Below are 19,297 nucleotides of genomic sequence, written 5' to 3' on the forward strand. Positions count from 1 at the left end.
TGGGCAGGGTGTTTCTATTCCACCTGAAATACAGCACACTAAGTTTTGAAATAGGGGAATAGTATGGAGAGGATGGCAGCTCTGTAGTAGAGGTAACTACTGAGTGGAAGTTGAAATCCTTTTAAGCGTCAGGATTTTAGCTTCCTGATCAGAAGACAGATTAGTGTGCTCTGTAACTGCTTAAATGCAACTGAGGTCTTTCCTCTTTGATTTTTGGTTTGTTTGTTTGTTTTTTTAATTTTTATTTATTATTTAAAGCAGAATAATAAGCAGTGTAGGGTTTGTTGGTTTGTTGTTGGCTTGGTTTTTTTTCCCTCTCTGTTGAACCAATACGGGATTAGATGGCCAGAGGTGGCCTAGACAGCTGATGGTAGATGAAGAATACCCAGTGATCTGGAAGTGATCTGCCCTAGGCAGTAGTGTATGCTACAGTCTCAACAGCATGGTTTTGTGTCAAGGCAAATTGGTGGTGAGAGTCAGCCTTAAATGGCATGGATGTGTGCATTGGTGCAGTATCCAACTTGTGTAATCCAAGATAACACCTCCTTTTGATGCTGTAGATGGGCCACAACTCACCAGCTGGGCCAGCTGAATGGCACAGAATCAATGGGAACCGAACAGCTTCTTGCAGCCTCTCCTGAAGTATCTCTTGTTGGAAGCTATTGCACTTTCTTCACTTGTTAGTCCAGCATTCTTCTTCCTCTGCCCACAGGCTGTTTGGCAATGGAAGCTGAACCAGGCTGTCCGCCAAGCACTGAATGGGAAACGAGACTTCCCGTTGTGGGGCAAGACTGGTGAAGGCACTGAGCCCCCATCCTGCCGCTTCTTCACCTATGTCTTCAAGCTGGAGGGCAAGTTCAAGAGTGCAACCTATGAAGGCGAGTGGCACTGGGGAAAGCCGCATGGCAAGTAAGGAGCTTTTATTGCCTCTTTCCTAAACAAGAACCTGCAAGGATTGTCCTGTCTTTGTGTAGCACTGCCTGGATCTATTGGTTGTACAGGTAGAGGTATAGATGTCACAGAATGCCTGTGGACATGAAGTGGTCCATCCCATGCTGAGGATCTGGACCACAGACTCTGGACTGGTGATCTCCCAGGGCATGTCAGGCTCTCTAGTTACTGCCTTACTTGTTTCCAGCGGGAAATCTGGTATTGAGGACAGATTCAGGGGGCATTTGGGACACATTTGCTAGATTTCAGGGCTTAGTCAAAGCACAAGTCCTAGCACATGATCTGTTGTATTGTAGATGTCTCACTAGTGATACTGTTTCATGCAGTATATTGTAAAGACTGCCCCTAATAATGTCATAATGATCACATAGAAGGCACTGCACTGGTTTATGCCTGTAATTAGGACTTAGACTTGAGCTAATGTTTATTTTCAAGATCTTTGCCTAAGGCATAAAATCTTAACAGCATCATTACAACAAAAAAACCCATCAAAACTTCAGTAAAAAGCCTTTGCTTGTGAAAGAGCCATTTTTTTTATCCTATGCTACCAAAATCTATTTTAACGTCCAAATTATTATCAATGGAATTAAACAAACAAATAACAAAAAGAGTCTCAAATGCATTTTTTTGAGAACATGAGAACTGCTCAGTAAATCCAACTGAAGTTTAAGAGCAAACTCTGCCAAAAGGGAATGGTCTGTAAATCAAACGTTAAATCTCCCCAACCAAAATCTTTTTGATACAGGATAGAACACAGTTTCTGTGTTTTGTGAAAACACATGAAATATAAGCAACCTCCTCAGACATGAAAACATCCTGGTTTGAAAGATTTATGCTTCCTGAGTTTTACACAGTTTGTTTATAGTTATTATTGACTGGAGCACCTCCCATATGAAGACAGGCTGAGAAAGTTGGGGCTGTTCAGCCTGGAGAAGAGAAGGCTGCGTGGAGACCTCATAGCAGCCTTGCAGTACCTGAAGGGGGTCTACAGGGATGCTGGGGAGGGACTCTTCATTAGGGACTGTAGTGACAGGACAAGGGGTAATGGGTCGAAACTTAAACAAGGGAGGTATAGACTGGATATAAGGAAGAAATTCTTTACTGTTAGGGTGGTGAGGTACTGGAATGGGTTGCCCAGGGAGGTAGTGAATGCTCCATCCTGCCAGTGTTCAAGACCAGGTTGGATGAAGCCTTGGGTGATATGGTTTAGTGTGAGGTGTCCCTGCCCATGGCAGGGGGGTTGGAACTAGATGATCTTGAGGTCCTTTCCAATCCTAACTATTCTATGATTCTATGAAAAAGGGTCTAGTGATTTGGTTTGAGAGAGTTAAAATAATGAGACTATCCCAAATCAAAAGTTTAATCCTGAATCTTTTGTGGAAAAGGTTGTGCCTTGCCCCAGAATAGCATCAGATAGGTGTTTAGAGGAGAGCTATGCCTGACTCAGTCCTTTACAGCATCTCCACTTCCCCAGCACCTGCACTCCTATTAGAGATCTGAAAACCACTGTGTGCACAGAGGGACAAAGACCTCCCCTAGCTCATTGTGTCCTGTTTTAGGGTTGAGGAAATGCAATTAATATCTCTGCTGCTTCAGATTAAGTCACTTGACTGGGAGATCCCAGCAAATCTGTGACAGAATTAGGTGATTTCAGGTGCTTTTAATACCTGAGGTTTTAATTGCTGAATTTCTAAGCCTTCTTTCCCACTCCTGAAACTATTCTTCTAGGTGACTTGCTACTAATAAAAGGTTACAGATCAGCAAAGCTGGCCTTGGTGGCTTGTCCACCTCCAAGGAGAGGCTGGCATGGCAAAGCATATAAGCAGAAAGCTGCAGCAGTGTGAATCAGGGCTCTTCAACAAAAGCATCAGCATTTTTCACTGGTCTGTCCCAGAACTGATGACCTTGTGCAAAAGAGGGAGATACTCCCAATGAGAAATACCTTAAACCATCCCTATGGCTGAAGCAGGCATTCTCTTTGGCTTTGTCAGCATTCATACTAGCAAAGCTAAAGGAGATACGATACATTTAGAATCCATTTAAAATTAGTCTGACCCTTTCCTTCTAAATATCAGGGAAAGACCCAGTCTCACGTGGGTGTTCTTACAGCAGCAACCTCGGTGAAAGTCAAACAAATGTGTCATGGTTTTGGTACTGCACAATCTTCTGTAGTCTCTGTTTGGAGAATGTGTAGGGAGCAGATTGTGTCTGGGGTGATGAAAGAATTAAAACAGTGAGTGGGTGTAGGTGGAGTAGAAGACTGGAAGCGAGGTACTTTGGCCATCATATTGACCGTTCCAGTCTCATTTTGCATCATTACCTTGTGTAGTCGTTCCTACAACTCCACAAACAAAACAGATAGATAGGATACTTTTAGGCCAGTGCTTGTCTCTTTCGTTTTCATAGCACTCAATATAATGAAGTTTTGGACTCTGGTGTCATTATGTTGTCTGAGGATGTGCCATGTTGGAACTTCGGCTGGCTTCATCACATGCTGCACTATAATTACAAAAGAATCATGTGCAAGGTCCTAAATGGATGACCCAGCAACTCTGCAAAATCTTCTTGAGATTAGAGAACTCGGAAGCTGATTCTCTCCAGTCATGCCAGGGCATGAAAACATTGAGGTATTAAAGCCTTAAAGTGCAAACCGAAGTCCCAGAGGTGCCTGGAGAACTGTGTCTCCATCCCCTGAGAAAGTGTTTTGGTGTTAGCCATTTTGGGGTTGCTTCTTGATACCTTCTGTTGCAGCTGTGAGTGTTGCTGGTGATGTCCTTTGTATAACACTTGCTTTGAATTGCAGGGGGACACTGAAATGGCGCGATGGACGAAACCATGTTGGAGATTTCAAAGAGGGCTTGGAGCATGGGTAAGCCTTGAAAACCAGGGAGTTTCTTGCTTTCAAAACAGGCTGAGAAATGGTTCCTCCCAGGGTTATAAGGACAGTGGTGTCTTGTAGGACTCTATTTACTATAGACCAATTCATCTGACCTATTCTAGACACCTGACTTAACCTGAGGTGAGTATGTTGACAGTGACCACAGTAAAAGAATTGTGGAAAGATGACCAATTCAGATGCAGATATTTCCATTCAGCTGGATGAACATGAGCCCTGATCCCTAAATCTACATGAATTTGTTCACATGAAATGCCTTGAAAAATCTATTTTTAGATATCTTTAAAAACCTCTTTTAAATGAAGAATGTTTGGGGCAAAGAAAATGTACAATGAAAAAACAATATTATTTTTCAAAATTTTTTTTAAAAGTAAGACTTTTAGATTTCTCATTTGTACATGAGTTCAGAATAGGTTAGGCTTTTAAAGGGAAAAATCTAAATACTTTGTGTCAGGATTAAGAAAACATTTTGTCTGGACCAAAGCAATTGCTTTTGTAGTCTATCTCTGCCCCTAAAATGAGGAAAGGGTAGAGAGGGGGCAAAACCAACAACACTGGAAGTGGCTCTGTAGAAGAAGCGATAAGAGACTGTGACTGCAGCTCACAAGGAGACGAGCTTTTCCTTGGACCGATTTCATTGACACCTAGAGATAGTGTCAGAGGTAGAGCTGATCCCAACCATGTAAATCAGCCTGGGAATCTGGAAAGTCCTTAGTTTTTAATCTTCATCCAGTACAACAGACCTGTCTTTTGTCGTGCTAACCTCTGCCATACGCATTTTGTAGGTTTGGAATATGTCTTGTTCCACGCCGTTCTGAAGACCGATATGACTGTTATAAGTGTCACTGGTACAAGGGCAAGATGAGAGGCTATGGAATCTGTGAGTAAGTAAAACCCAAAGACACATCTGGGCAAAAAGGGGACTCCATATATTTTAAGGGTGAAATGTTCCCACCTCACTGTGGAAGGCTCACAGTGTTAAAACCCAGGGTAATTCAGGTGCCAGAAGATTTTGCTTTGGAGATGGGCAGTATGGCTTCTTCACAAGCCCTGAGTCTCCTGGACATCAGAATAGTAAGAGCTTCTCTGCAAGCTGTGACTGTTGTACCTACCTGACATAGCATCCTCTGTGTGCTATATGTGAGGATATAATCTTGTATTCATTCTTGCAATTGCAGAGCAGGGAGAGACTTGATGGAGCACACAGCTCACTCTGTGTCCCCTGGCCATGCTGCCTGAGTTAAATCTTGTGTAGACTAGGTTCCTTAATGACGGATGGAGTTGTTGGTCTGGGAGTCAACTGTTACACTGAACTACTGAAGGGAGTTGGTTCCTTCAGTTGGCTCACTCGAATTCTGAGCTTAAACACAGAGCTTAATTTAACAAATAGAGTCTGAGATTTTCTTATTTGTTCATCAGAATGCTTCTTGAAACAGTCATTTGTACACCTGTGTTTCAAAGTGCTGCTGGGAATTTGGATGGATCCTGGTCTCTACTGTCCCAGCCTTACTCACCACCTACCTTCCATTTAGAAAGCTAGAAATGGCAGTGGAGGCCTACCCAGGTAGTAGGTATAAACTGGTTTCATTTGCAGCCTAGGGGATAAGTAGACAGGACCAGCTTGATTCATTTATCTAGCACTGAGCACAACAGTATCCCCATCTTTGCTTAGGTCACATGTGGATTGTGGCCAAATGGGCTGGCAAGTGTGAAGACTGGACTGCCTGCTGTTACTGCATGTTCTTGCCCCTGCCTTGATTGCACCAAGTGTGACAGAGGAAAGCACACAGCCCAGCTTTCCAGCTGCTTACTGTGGGATAGGCCATCTTCCTTCCTGCAGCCTGCATGTTCTGCTTCTTATTTATGAATCAAACTCAGAAATGCAGAAATCTGTGGGGAACTTGGAGCCATCTGAGCAGTGTTGTGCCCGTATCTTAGGTGTCAAATGTTAGAGCACATTCATAATTACATGACAGCTCTGCTTAGAATGTTTTCACTGTTGCAGCAGTGAAGATCTGCTGGCCAACATGGGCAGCGCTGAGAGAAGCTCTTCTCAGCAGGATGATCCCAAGAAAAGGGGGGGTTGTCAAGCAAAGAAAGGGATTCCTGCTTCCAGGGGTGGGGCATCCACAACTTCTTTTGGCAACCTGTTCCAATGTCTCACCACCCTCACAGTGAGGAACTTCCTCTTCATATCTCATTTAAATCCCTACTATTTCAGCTTAAAGCTATTCCTCCTTGTCCTATCACCTACATGCCCTTGTTGATCTGATCTGCTCCAACCCTGGATTAACCAGTGGTCACCGTGACTTGGCTGGTGAGAGGTCAAGGACTGAGTAGCCTCTCCCAGACTGGAAGCCTAAGTGTTTTGTCCTTGGGTAATATTACTGTGGAGTGATTAGCTTGGGTGGTGCACATTCCTTATAGTAAACAACTACCAGCTCCAGAGTTGTCAGTCAGATATTTAGAATGTTTAGCCAGCAGATGAGTCTAATCTATTTACTTTCCTGGCCTCCTACTCCAACAGTAGCTATTAAACAGTCACTGTCTTAACTTCTGTCTATCTGTCTCCATGCAGGTATGGGAATGATATGGTCTACAAAGGTTACTTCAAAGACAATGTGCGTCAAGGGTTTGGGATACTGGAAAATTGTTCAGCTGAGCATCCATTTAAATACACAGGACAGTGGGAAAATGACAAGAAGAATGGATATGGAGTCTGGGAAGACAAAGATAGGTAAAGGTGGTATGGATCAGAGCAGGCTTTAGGGGCCTGACAGATTTTTCCCCTCTATTGGCAGGGGTGAAACCTAATGTTTTGATGAGGAGACTTGGGGATGAAGGGGTGGTGTGTTCAACCTTTGCTATAAGGCTTCAGCTCCTGGGAAAGCATTATATGAACTGAGTTTGTGCAGTACGTCTGGCACTTGTGCTGCATAGAGCATTATATCAGGCAAAACTAGCACCAGTAAGTTAAACATAAAATCGACTTAAGATCTAAAAAAACAGGGGAAAAAATATTTTGTTTTCCGTTGCATTCCAGAGGAGAGAGATACATAGGGACATGGCTCGATGATCACAAACATGGTCAAGGCATTGTAGTAACCCAGTCGGGTGTCTGCTATCAGAGGACTTTTCATGCTGATAAAATGGTGGTGAGTACATACTTTCAGTAGACTCTGAATCAGTGGAATGTGGAATTCTCCATCAAGGGCAAGATAAAGATTTCACATCATAATTAATCTTTGAGGGAAAATGCAAAGCAAGAAAATATCAGCAGCGATGTTTTACCATGAAAATGTTTTTGAAGAACAAGACCTAGATTAAGTCTTGTTTCTTATCACTTTCCTAAGGTGCAGGTAGAAGCTAGATGTGGGACTGCTGCTTCTCCTTGCTCAACCTAAGACCACTTGTAGGTCTGGCTTTTAAACTGACCATCAGGACTCACATGTGAACTGCTCACATGTGAACTGCTGCACAGTTGTATATGATAATACATCTGTCTTGGAGACCAGTCTTTACGTTCCCAGTGTGAGCTTACCTATAACAAGTTGGCTGTCCAGTTCATTGAAAGTTTAGGTGTTGGCAGGGAAAGCAGAAGGGATTGGCATCACTAGAATTGGCTTGGAAGTAAAAACATTTCTTCTAACGAAAAATACATGCTTAAAAAAACAAACAACCCCTTCCCCACTCACCAAATTAGGACAAAATGTTTAGCATGGAAACTTTGTCGGAAGGACTTTCCATAAAACCTCCATCTGTGGGGAACCAAAATAAAGCTGTCTTTTGGTTTGCCAGCTGCCAAAGGCTTCTTTAACTTCACAAGGCTTCCGGGTGGGGAGCAATCACTTCAATTTTCCTAGTGGAAAATTGGTATGGCCAAGAAGCTTCCCTTGGAAACCTTTTATTTTTGCCAGGAAGGGTGCTTTCCATCAAGAAAATCATTCCAACGGAAAATGTGTTACAGCTCTAAAACTGACCACATTTTCTGGCTAGTATTGGTACATGTAAACCTTTGGGTCCAAACCATGGACTAAGCCCCACCAAGAAGACTCTTTCCCCATATAAATTGTCCTGTGTCTGTTCTGCATCTTGGTGCTCCTTCTCTGAAACGTGTGCTACTGTAGGCAGCCATGGGAGTTTGAGGGGTAATAGAACAAAGTCATTTAATGAATGCTTAGAAGAAGCTCATTAAAGTCCTGTTGACTGCACAGCAAGGGACAAAGCTAATTCTACATAGCAGCTGCCTTCCTCTTTTAATCATTTTGCAAAGAATGACTACAACCACCTAAAAGTCATAAGATCAGAAGGACCATGAGTTTGACCCCTATGACAGTTCCTGATGACCATTCTTAGTACAGAAGTCTGTCTTTTGTTCCTTCTTCTACAGAAATGAAAGCAATAGTACTGTTGTTTAAAACCTCCTGACTATTCTGGAACTTCTCTGTGCAGTGATTCCTAATGGGTTATCTCTAGAACACCTCCCATGGTTTTGTCTTGAGCACTGCAATGTATGTTGGGCTTCCAAAAAGGTTCTCAGAATCTACAGCCCATAAACAGTCCAAGCCAGTGTCTCTTTCTAGCTGAATGTAAGCAGATAGAAAATCAGTGTCATGTATTCACTACTTCTGCTTTGAAATGAAGGGTTCTGGGATTCTGCTCTTGGAGGATGACTACGTCTACGAAGGGAACTTCACAGAAGATCTAACATTTGTTGGAAAGGTGAGCACTTCCTTCATCTCAGCCTTTCTATACAGTAGCAGCTTTCCAGAGGGCTGAGAGATTAATCTTTAAAGTTCACAATATCCTACTCCACTTCGCCCCCAGGAAACAAGAAAAAATATTCCCTTCTTTTTTTTTTTGTTTGGTTTTCCCTCCCCCTCTCCCCCCCCCCCCCAATTACTAGTCTCATCCACAGAAGGAAAGCTGCAGCTGAGAGACTTCCAGTAGCTGCAGGCTTTGCGCATTGTTTTGTTTTTTTTAACATTTTGTTTATGTTGAGGGGTTTGGTTGTTTTGCTGTTGTTTTTTTTTTTTGGGGGGGGGGTGTTTATTGGTGGAGTATTCCTGGCTGTGCTTTGCAGCTGTAGTTGCGACGGTTTTGTATTCTTAGAACAAATATTTAAGCCTTTGTAGTGGTTGGGAACACAGGAAATGTTGCATAAACCAAGTGGAGTTGCAGTACCAGCACTAGAATGATGTAACTGAGATATGAACATAGCTAAGGGACCTTGGAAACTTAATTTTGCAATCTGGACACTGCATTGACATGTTCAATGTTTTGTGGTTGATCTTTAACAGAAATATCTGCTCAAAGTGTTCATAAAGTGCCCTGCTGCAGGGAAAACCAGCCCTCCAGCTTGTTACAGAAATCAGTGATGAGTCTAACAGGAAGTATGTGGTTATATCAGAACTGAGCGGATGTCAAAATGGACACTTAATAATGACTGCAAATGAGCCCTGTCATTTACTGACTTGTCATGGGAGGAAAAGGTGTCATCATCTTCTTCAGCCAGAAGACTTGGGGTGGATTTTGCAGAGACTGATTATATTGCTTAGATAATTCTTCCAAGATGAATGCTTAGTTTTAGTGGTTAGTCTTAAAAAATCTGTTCTTTATCTAAAGATGGTGTGCCTCCTGCTATTAGCAATGAAGATTTTAGGTTTGAGTTCAAAGTCGGACTAGTTACAATATTGTTTGGATTTGGATTTGATATAATTAACCTCTAAACCTCTAAATTTGAGTCAAGCTACTGTGTATCTTCTGTATTTGCCTCAGAGAATTTCAGGTTTGTCTTATAGCAGCAAACACTTTCAAAGTGTTTATGGTGAATATCATCTGAAGCCCCTACCTGTGAGGCCAAACATGCCTACAACTTTAATAAGCAGAGATAAAACAGGGGCGAAATAAAAGTTTCATGTGTTCACTCTAACTTAGAAATAGCTATTGTCAAATTTAAGCCATAAAAATTTATAACTCAAAGAAGATATTGGCTGTTTGTAATGCATAATTCAAGTATTTTACTCTGTGACTGTGGTGGTCTTTCTGCTTCAGAATCCTACGTGTGTCATTCAATAGTGAGGACCTGTTGTCTCCAGTGACTGCCATCTTAATGACACTATTGCTTTGGATGCTAAAATTCTGCACCTCTGCCCTGGAAGTTTTTCTGAGTCATCACTTCAGGAGCTGGCTCTGTAGAAAAGAGAATCTGTGATCTCAGTCCAGCTTGTTTCCTCTCTATAATGAGATGTTGGCAGAATAACCCTTTTTCTCCATTACAGGGAAAGCTGTCATTTGCCAATGGCTTCATTTTGGAGGGAACCTTTACTAACAAATCAGGCCAAGGCCTTCAGACGCATGGTGTCCTGAACACATCAAATGAGCAGCTGGATGACCGAATAACCAAAGCGTGAGCAACAAGAGCTTACTTCTTGGGTCATGGCTTGTGTTTTGACCCTACCTAGATAAGTACTGGATCAGTCCCTGCAGGGATCAAGGCAGCCATTGCTGAAAGAAAGACATGGATCTGTTGGAGCAAGTCCAAAGGAAGGCCATGAAGATGCTCTGAGAGCTGGAGCACCTCTGCTATGGAGACAGGCTGAGAGAGCTGGGCTTGTTCAGCCTGGAGAAGACTCCAGGGAGACCATAGAGCAGACTTTGAGTACCTAAAAGGGGCATATAAGAAAGATGGTTTCATGGTTTAATGGGGATAGACATTTTACTAAGACCTGTAGTGATAGGATGAGGAAGAATTACTTCAAACTGACAGAGGGGAGATTTGGATTAGGTATTAGAAAGAAGCTCTTTTGTGTGAGGGTGGTGAGGCCCTGGCACAGGTTGCCCAGAGAGGCTGTGGTTGCCCCATCCCTGTCAGTGTTCAAGGCCAGGTTGGATGGGGCTTTGACCAACCTGGTCTAGTGGAAGGTGTCCCTGCCCTTGGCAGAGGGGTTGCACTGGATGAGTTCCCTTCAAACGAAAACCTTTCTATGATTCTGTGATGATGATCTGAAAACTAGTTTATATGCAGTGAAAGAAAGAGCACAGTTTGTTATTTAATGTTAATGCCACATGGGAAGCAGAGAACAAACGCTCTACGCCCATTCTGCCACCATCCACCCAGAGATACTCCCATCCTCAGACTGAATAGAGTTTTGGAGGCTTAACATTTTCAGTGATTGGTACATGTGTGTGCATGTACACATGTTGCGCAGGTTGGGTTGGCCAAGGAAGTTGTGAATGCTCCATCCCTGGCAGTGTTCATGTCCAGGTTGGACAGAGCCTTGGGTGACATGATTTAGTGTGAGGTGTCCCTGCCCATGGCAGAGGGGGTGGAATTAGATGATCTTAAGGTCCTTTCCAACCCTAACTATTCTATGATGCTATATTTCTGTGTATACAGACAGATGGGTCTGAAGCTATGCAGAAAAAGGTGGGCAGCTAAAATGCATCACTTGCTCCTTTCCTGTCCTTCTGTGCAACTACATGGATATTATTACCACCTGATATTGTAGAGGTGGGAAAAAAAAAAAAGATGTGAAGCACACCACATGAAGCTCTGAAGAGCTTGAGTTGGATAGTGCTCTATGTAGAGGAAGGCTGTGGTGCCAGGATCATTCATGGGGTGCTGATGCTGCTTTGGCAGGCAACAGCGCAATTGCAGGGCAGGAGTAACTGATCTGAAGCTATCTGGCCACACTTTCTGATACAGACTCTTATCCTCAGGACTGAACCCTGCAAAGAGATGCTCTGGTTGCCAGGCTGTAGGGCCTGGGTTTAGTCAGTTTAAATGAAATGAGGGAGCTCCAGTGGGAAACACAGGTGCTATCCTCCGAGGTTAAATCCTCTCATAAAACCCAGTTCAGTTTCATCTCCTGTTTCCTGTGCTTTTCAGGCAGCAACAGCTACTGGTTGTGGTTGCTCAGCCATCTTGTTGCTGTAAGTCTTCAGGCTCTCAGCTGACATTATAGTCTATATTTAGAATGATCCATAAGTGGAGCAGAAAGCCTGTGATCAATTCACCTCAATTCACTTGCAGAGATTCAGATTACTGATCCACATTCCACCAGGATTTTTTTCTTCACCCAAAGTACCTTGTTGTTAGGACAATAGACTTGAGTTGCTTTTTGTTGAATCTGGTTTTTTTTTTCTTCAGTTAGGCACTGCCATCTTCATGGCTTCAATAATTATTGTGTTAAAACTGGACCCTGGAGAACCTTCCATATTTGAAAATGAAGTCTGAAATAATTGAGGGAGGTAGAAAAGCATAATGCCACATTGTGTTTTGCAGTCAGCTGGGCCTCAAGGAGTTTCCTGTGGAGAAGAGGTGGAAGGGAATCTATGATCAGTTCCTGGAGTTCATCCACTCTGGCTGCAAAGAAGAAACAGAGGAGTCTTTCATGGGGTTCCACATACAAACAAGCAAGGAGCTGCGGAAGTCTCAGGAGTACCTATTTTGCCAAAGGTATGAGTATTGCATGCCTTTATTGCAACAGAGGAACCCATTTGTATAGAGAGGATGGTGGTTTACATTAGGGTCTGCCATGTGTTAAAGTTACGAACCCAAGCGCTATCCATTTGTTCCTGTCTGTGAGACAGGAGGATGAATTTTATGCCTAAATTTATGGTTGTGCTATTGAGATTCATTCTTATACACAAAAATTTGGATGGGATTAATTTGATTAAATGTATGCATCTGCACATGACTCATTCATCACTGACTCCTCTTGTATTTGAAGGAAAACTAGCTGACATCATAAGCTGATCCAGAGTAAATCCATCTCTCCTTAAGAAAATACCTAAAATATTTCTGACAAGCATGTGCAGGATGCAGCTCAGGCTGGTTGTGAGATGAAATTGAGTTTAGAGAATCACAGGTACCATAAGCCAGTCGAGCAATTACACTGAAAAGGACAGAGAAAAATTAATTTCTAATAGTCTTATTGCCCCCTTGGAATCTACCCACAATACCAATTTGGATTTATCCCAGTGCTTCATTGTGTGTTTTTTACTTCCTCAACTCTCATCTTTTCAGGGGGACTGAGGACGTATCCTGGAGGACAGAAGATATTCTTGAAGAGCTTGTCCAGCACCAGGGGCTGGAGTCACTACCAAGTTATTTAGAGAAGGTAAAGTTTTAAACCATAGTGATCCATGTCTGTCCACTAGACCACAGACATGGATCGTAGCAATTTTCTATTGCTTTCTTTTAGCACATACAACTTTGCCAGTGATTTCAAGAATCTTCTCTAAATTAAGTGTAAATATATGTTTGTAAATAGGAGGGTTGTTCTTCATGCTTTTTGCACACTCATTTTATGTACAGTTATGCAGGCCAGGAAGTGATAATTAAGCTTCACTCTTGATTCTCAAACTGTGTCAGGGAATAACCAGGAGCTTGAAGTGATAAATAAACCTCCATGAATTCCCAGTGATTGTTTTTCACTCAACTAGCCTTTCCCCGAAGCACTCTTTGCTCTCTCTTATCTCATCTCATCAGAACAGCAATTCTGCTAAGCGTATTTTTGCCAAATAATGGGAAGAGAATGAGCTTGTGCCAGCAAAAATAGACTAAAATTATAGTTGATGACTTCTAGGCTTGTTCTTCTTTCCTGACAAGAGAAAGGGTGGCCTTTCCATGTTATCCTCTACTAATGGCAAGGGCTGACTTGCAAAATTTAATTTTCCTCTATCATGCAGGCATTGAAGTCTTCCCTGCACCCACTGGGAAAGCTGCTGAAGGCCTTGACAATAGCTTTTCAGGCAACATATTCTGGGATTGGGGCCAACAAACACTTGCTGACTATGGCACAAGAGGAAATCAAGTACTACGCAAAGAAAATATGGGAGTTTTACCAGTAAGTCAAGCACGTTGAGTCCTTCCAATGGGTATGAGCATAGAGGGCTTTGCAGTGTAGGCCACTGGGGTAACTTTTTTCAGGCGACAGTGTTGCTTTATTTTGCAGCATATTTCTTGGGAAAGTTGCTTCATAATGGTGCTATATAAAGAGTTATTTGCAATAACTGAGGTCATATAGACCTTGAAAACCTTTATTATCCCCATTGCTCAGTACACGAACCAGGGGCTTTAATGTTACCAAATCTCAATGAGCTGTTGCTCATAAGAAGGTTTAATTTAGATAAGCACAAATATGAGCAAGAAATCACACTACGTAATGACGGCACCAAAGTATATCAGAGCACACAACAGTGATGTTCAATGTATCTGTTTGAATAAAAAATAGCATAAGCTCAACATGCCTCAACTCAATGGGAGTTAAGAACATGCAGTGTAAGCATATTGGCTCGGCTGGTGTGGGTAGTGACTCTAAAATGAGGTTGCTCAGTTGTGTGGTTCTGCTTTTGGGTAATTAAAGATTGGATCAAATGCTTGATTGGGTTCTGTTGCTGTTTGAGCATCATTTGGGAGAAGATATGAGAAATGCTACAGTAGGCAGAGGTGAGGAACTCTGCCTCTAGCTGCACTCAGGGTGGTATTGCCTTAAAAATAAGAGGTTGGATAAAAGCTGTCATTATCAGTGTAGCCTTGTGTGCTTGAGGAAGGCTGCCAGCTTCCTCAGGCATGAGGGGTTGTCTGTCCTGGAGCAGTCTGGGAACAGCAGCAGAGCTGATGGGAACAAGTCAGATTTGATTCAGTTCATCTGAACTATGTTCATGAACAGTACATCAGATCTGACAACCTGAGTATTGGTTCATGTAAAAGTGCTTCTGAGCTTAGTGCAGACCTTGGAAAGTTTGCTTCATGTCTCAAGAACTTTCACATGCAGGGTGGGGAGGGAGACCTACTTTGCTCTGCTGTGCCCTTGGCTAAGTTTCCTAGGCCAATACTGCTACACCAAGAAAGACAACCTTTCCCTAATCCTCATTTTAAGATGATGAAGTTTTGGCTTGGAAATATCAAGACAAACCCAAGCCACTTTTTCAGAGTATGAACATCCACCAGTGTTCGTGGATGGATTAAAGAACTGGTTGGTATGGCAGGTCCTGAAACCTCATGCCCTACCCTTGAGTAACAATACAAAGAGATGGTGCTCAATACACAGCATCTTCAGAATGACCATTCTACTCTTCAGAAGCTATGGAGATTTTTAAATGCTTAGTCATTCCTGGAAGCTTCTGCTGGTAATGAAAAAAGCCCTGAAATAATGAAACAACACTGCAAAGATTACAGAGAACTTTACTAACAGCTCACTTGATGTTGGGACAGCTGATCTCCTCACTTGTGAATAACAAATTACACTTTAAAAAATGAGAGAGGGAATTAAACCTCAGTTTACAGAACCTCAGTTCTGCTGCTCTTGTAGGGGTTTGCTCCGCCTGGCACTGGAACAGAAAGGCCAACTGCCTGCAAAGCATGTGGAGGGGGATATAAGGTATGTATCACCACTGGTTGTTTAATTTTAAGATGTTCGGACATATGGGGTGTCTTCTAAAATACAGTGAGTGTTGAACTGATTATATTTGTCCATTTGGGTCAGGTTTAGTATCCACACTTCTCTCTGAGTGCAAAGCTTTCAGTTGTTATACTTGAAGTATAAGCACGATTTATTAATGTTCTGCAGCAGAACAGAGGTGAGTTGGAGGTGTGTGTGGTACACAGCCTGGCAAGATTACCCACACCAGCTACTGTGCAACAGCATGGTTGTGTGTGAGACAGCAGTCCTAGCGCCACCATGTGCTTTGCATTAGTCACAGGAACTTGTTCAGGGATGGTGACTTCCATATCTTTCCTGACAGAAAGGCAGGCCTGGAAATAGGGAGTACAGCATGGGAAATGTGAAAAAGGAGGTAGAAGACATGATATTCCTAGAATAATAAGGTAGGAATAATTGTGGGAGGCCCAGGTTTATGGTTTTTGTGGGTGAGAAGAAGCAGCTCTGTCTAGCTGTCCCCATTTTATTTGAATTTCTCTTTGCTGTAATCTGGAGCTATCCCCATACAGGCTGAATGAAGCCAGAAGATTGGTGGAATTGTAAGGAGCTAGAAAAAGGCTTTATCTGAATTTATTTGGTTTTTGTCCCTTAAGAAATAATAGGTCCTCTACTGAAACAGCTCAGAAAGAACAGCTTGACATAGGTCTCTAGTGCTCCATGTTTCTTTGTGATTAAAGAAACAATGGAGAAACCGTTATCTGTCCTGTCCTACAGCATAAAATACACTTGCATCTCCAGCTTGTGGACACATGCATGAGGGTGTTGTATAGGTCACTACTGTCCAACTGTGACATTGAACAAAAAGGTGGAAGAAGGCTGGGAGAGCAAGAACACCTTGCAGGCTCGGAAGCTGTATCTTCCATTGTGTTCCATGGGGCTTTTGGTAATATCAAGGTTATGGATCTCACTGTAGGACTCTGCTTTTCTCTGCCACAGTGATCAGAAGGCATGCAGCATGGTCCTGCCACTGATCTTGCCCTGCTTCTACCCTGAGCTTTTCATGCTCTACATGCTCTACCATGAAAGAGAAGATGACCTCTACTGCCAAGGGATTATGGACCTAAGTCTGTTTCCTGACATTAAGCTGCTAGAGTTTCTGGATGTGCAGAAGTAAGTGAAGTTTCTTCATACCAGAATGTAACCCCATGATACCAGTTGGGAAAGCAGCAGCCAGGGAAACCTCTGAGAGGTCAGGAAGAAAGGACGTGCAACCTTTTCCTGGCTCCATCATTGGCTGTAGTATGGAAGTTTTCCTAGGCTTCCAGAGGAAGTCCTGTCTGGAATGCCTGCAATACTGTCTGGAAGGACAGCATTGACTAACAGAAAGCTGCTACTAGCTCTATTAATGTTAATATTGTGCAGCAAAAATTTTATCTTCTAGCTTACCAAACAAATGGCTTCCTCCAGCTCAGGACCAATCAAACTGAGTTTATAAATGTGCCTTAGACAGGGCTGTAGTCCGTTCAATGGCATTTACCTTAACAATGTAGGGACAGAGTCTCAAGACAGTGAAAAGGCTGTGGAGACAGATGTTTCCTTCATCCATTCTTGCAGTTAGATCCATCTTTGGAAGTGATACCTGAGGATCAATGATATCTCAGACCCAAGAGGCACATGAGCGTTTCTAACACAACATCATCTGCAGCTCAAGGATTTGGCAGGGTAACAGGAGACCCGGAGTCTCAATCTGGCAGTTTAATTCAGTCTGAACTCGTGAGAGGAATCGATTCTGAAAGTGCCAAAACTCTCAACTGATTATTACAGGAGCACCTGTGAATAAAATGAATCCTGTACTCAGGTTAATGAGTCCAAGTTATTAATTATTCCTGTAGCAGAGTGAAGAGACAAGCAAACAGCCTCATTCACCTACAAGAGTGCATGAGTAGCATGCACTTATCATGCATTTAGTAGCATCACCTTGAATAAGGAGATGAAAGTAGTCAAAATTGACTAAGAGTGAACATATGGAGACTGGCATTCTAAATCTTTTCTCTGTTATCTCGTTTCAGACACCTCTGGCCTCTGAAAGATCTCACCCTGACAACCAACCAGGTAGGAAATAATGCTAACAGCTAGCTTTGGTGAGTTAGTGAACTGGCATCAGGCTACATGTTGGTGCTGGCTAATAATGGAGCTTCACCTAAATAATCACAGGGCAGAAACTGTACTCAGAAATCAGAGCTACATAATGTATGTTGATTAGTTATGATTTGTAGCTACTGGGTATGATTTTCCATGGATGGGAATGTGAACTCTGAATAAGATTGCTTTGTAATATTCTGCTTGGTGGTGTTTCAAAGATATCTGTTTCAGAGTGGCACTTCAGACATCTCAGTGCACTCAGAGTGGCATTGACTACAACAGCTTTATTTTGCCCTCTTTTATGGGCAGCAAACATGTTTATTTTGGGTCCAGTGATGAGGAGCCATGGGGTGGCTTTTCTAGGAGATACTGTTACAGAGGCACAACTCTTTGTCTCCCTTTCAGAGGAGGTCCCTTATAAAAGACAAGTGTTTCCTGTCTGCCACAGAATGTTTGCAGAAGCTCATGTAAGTCACTGCCCGTAACCTCTGACTGTTAACCAGGAATTTTCTGTTTTCTGAGAAGTGCCATACATTTGACATGGCTGTATTCATACTGACAGCACCACAGTGGATCCCCGCGAAAAGCTGGTGATCCTCCAGAAGACATACGAGGAGATTGAGAGCACAGTGTCCCGGGTGGTGGAGAAGGACTACAAGCTTCCCATGGATGACCTGTTGCCTCTGCTGATGTATGTTGTATCCCGAGCAAAGTAAGTGTAAGCTTTTCATTTCCTGGTGTTGCTGTTGTGTGATACCTTAATTGGAGAAAGAACAACCAAATTTCCAAGCAAAATAATTTACATTAAAAGCTAGGGCTTGTGTTTTGTACATGCTTTTACCTGAGCTGTACTGGGGTTTCTGTGTGCTACTGTCTGCCAGGTGTGGTGTGATGGTGTTGGCCATGATATGTGAAGTGGCTAGGGACCTCCTGAGTGTACATCTCTTAACTGAGAGGGTAATTCAGGGTTGTCATTGGAAATGTAGTCTTATGTGCATGTCAGATTACAGTACAAACTAGGAACATGAAGCCTTTGAAGGCCAATTGTTAATGCCTTCCAGGCATCATCTGTATACCATGCATCTTCTGTTTTCCATTCTCAATGGGGCACGGTGATCCATTTTGAAGACTAGGAAGGTCCTGAACACCGATCATCTAGTTATTAGACTTTCCCTGTGTAGGAATGACTTTGGCAGAAATGTATCACATTTACAGAAGCTCTGTGCTGCCTCAGTGTAACTGCAGGGACCCACTTACATCCAGCAGAATGAAACTGTATATATTTATTTCCTGGTAAATTTGAGTGAAAATCTCTCACTGGCTTCCTGGATATGTTTTGGTCACCCTTTTTTTCAAAAAAAGGTGAAATACTTGAACATGTGTCCACAAAATCCAGAAGCTCCCCCTGCTGCTGTCATGTTGGATGATACAGTTTTGTTTGCTAGGCAGTTTTCTTGACTGCAGGTGAGACAGGAGGGGAATAAGAGGCTGTAAATAATGAGTTTAAATTCTCATATGATTGAGTATCTTTACTGAGATCCAGTCATGTCAGATACCTCAAGGACTCAGCCTCCAGAAGGTCAAGGTGATACATAAGGAATCAGAAGTGGACTTGCAGATATGTGCTTCCTTCTCTCCATAATCTGATTTGAAGTACATGCCCACAAACACCAGATGCCCAGAGATTTGTTCTAGTTGTGATTTGTTTTTCCCCCTAGAATACAGCATCTGGGAGCTGAAATCCATCTGATTAGAGACTTGATGGACCCTACCAATCAAGGAGGACTGTACGACTTCCTGTTAACTGCCCTGGAGGTAAGGAAATGTTTTCAGCAGTTGCAAACTGCATTAACCTGTGTTGAATAGTAACAATACTGATGTGCTATATCCTTAATTTTAGGGGGCTGCTTATATGCCT

General features: G+C 42.7%; 1 protein-coding gene across 4 annotated transcripts in view; it reads left to right on the forward strand.

Annotated features, from left to right (window-relative positions):
• Window positions 1-19,297, forward strand: part of ALS2CL (ALS2 C-terminal like) — a 46,821-nt gene that overhangs the window by 26,019 nt on the left and 1,505 nt on the right. For 2 of the 4 annotated variants that reach the window (XM_031044567.2, XM_031044569.2), the window contains exons 10-25: window positions 713-909; window positions 3,755-3,820; window positions 4,633-4,731; window positions 6,426-6,584; window positions 6,891-7,002; window positions 8,492-8,569; window positions 10,129-10,256; window positions 12,135-12,308; window positions 12,879-12,972; window positions 13,544-13,701; window positions 15,169-15,237; window positions 16,234-16,407; window positions 17,307-17,349; window positions 17,785-17,846; window positions 17,942-18,091; window positions 19,098-19,194. In XM_031044567.2, coding sequence (XP_030900427.2) covers window positions 713-909; window positions 3,755-3,820; window positions 4,633-4,731; window positions 6,426-6,584; window positions 6,891-7,002; window positions 8,492-8,569; window positions 10,129-10,256; window positions 12,135-12,308; window positions 12,879-12,972; window positions 13,544-13,701; window positions 15,169-15,237; window positions 16,234-16,407; window positions 17,307-17,349; window positions 17,785-17,846; window positions 17,942-18,091; window positions 19,098-19,194 — 1,860 coding nt within the window. Of the gene's footprint in view, window positions 1-712; window positions 910-3,754; window positions 3,821-4,632; window positions 4,732-6,425; window positions 6,585-6,890; window positions 7,003-8,491; window positions 8,570-10,128; window positions 10,257-12,134; window positions 12,309-12,878; window positions 12,973-13,543; window positions 13,702-15,168; window positions 15,238-15,601; window positions 16,155-16,233; window positions 16,408-17,306; window positions 17,350-17,784; window positions 17,847-17,941; window positions 18,092-19,097; window positions 19,195-19,297 lie in introns of those variants that run through there. The other 2 variants (XM_031044568.2, XM_031044570.2) reach the window with 2 other exon arrangements.

Source organism: Melopsittacus undulatus, chromosome 1 (genome assembly GCF_012275295.1).
Source record: "Melopsittacus undulatus isolate bMelUnd1 chromosome 1, bMelUnd1.mat.Z, whole genome shotgun sequence".
Taxonomy (NCBI): Eukaryota; Metazoa; Chordata; class Aves; order Psittaciformes; family Psittaculidae; genus Melopsittacus; species Melopsittacus undulatus.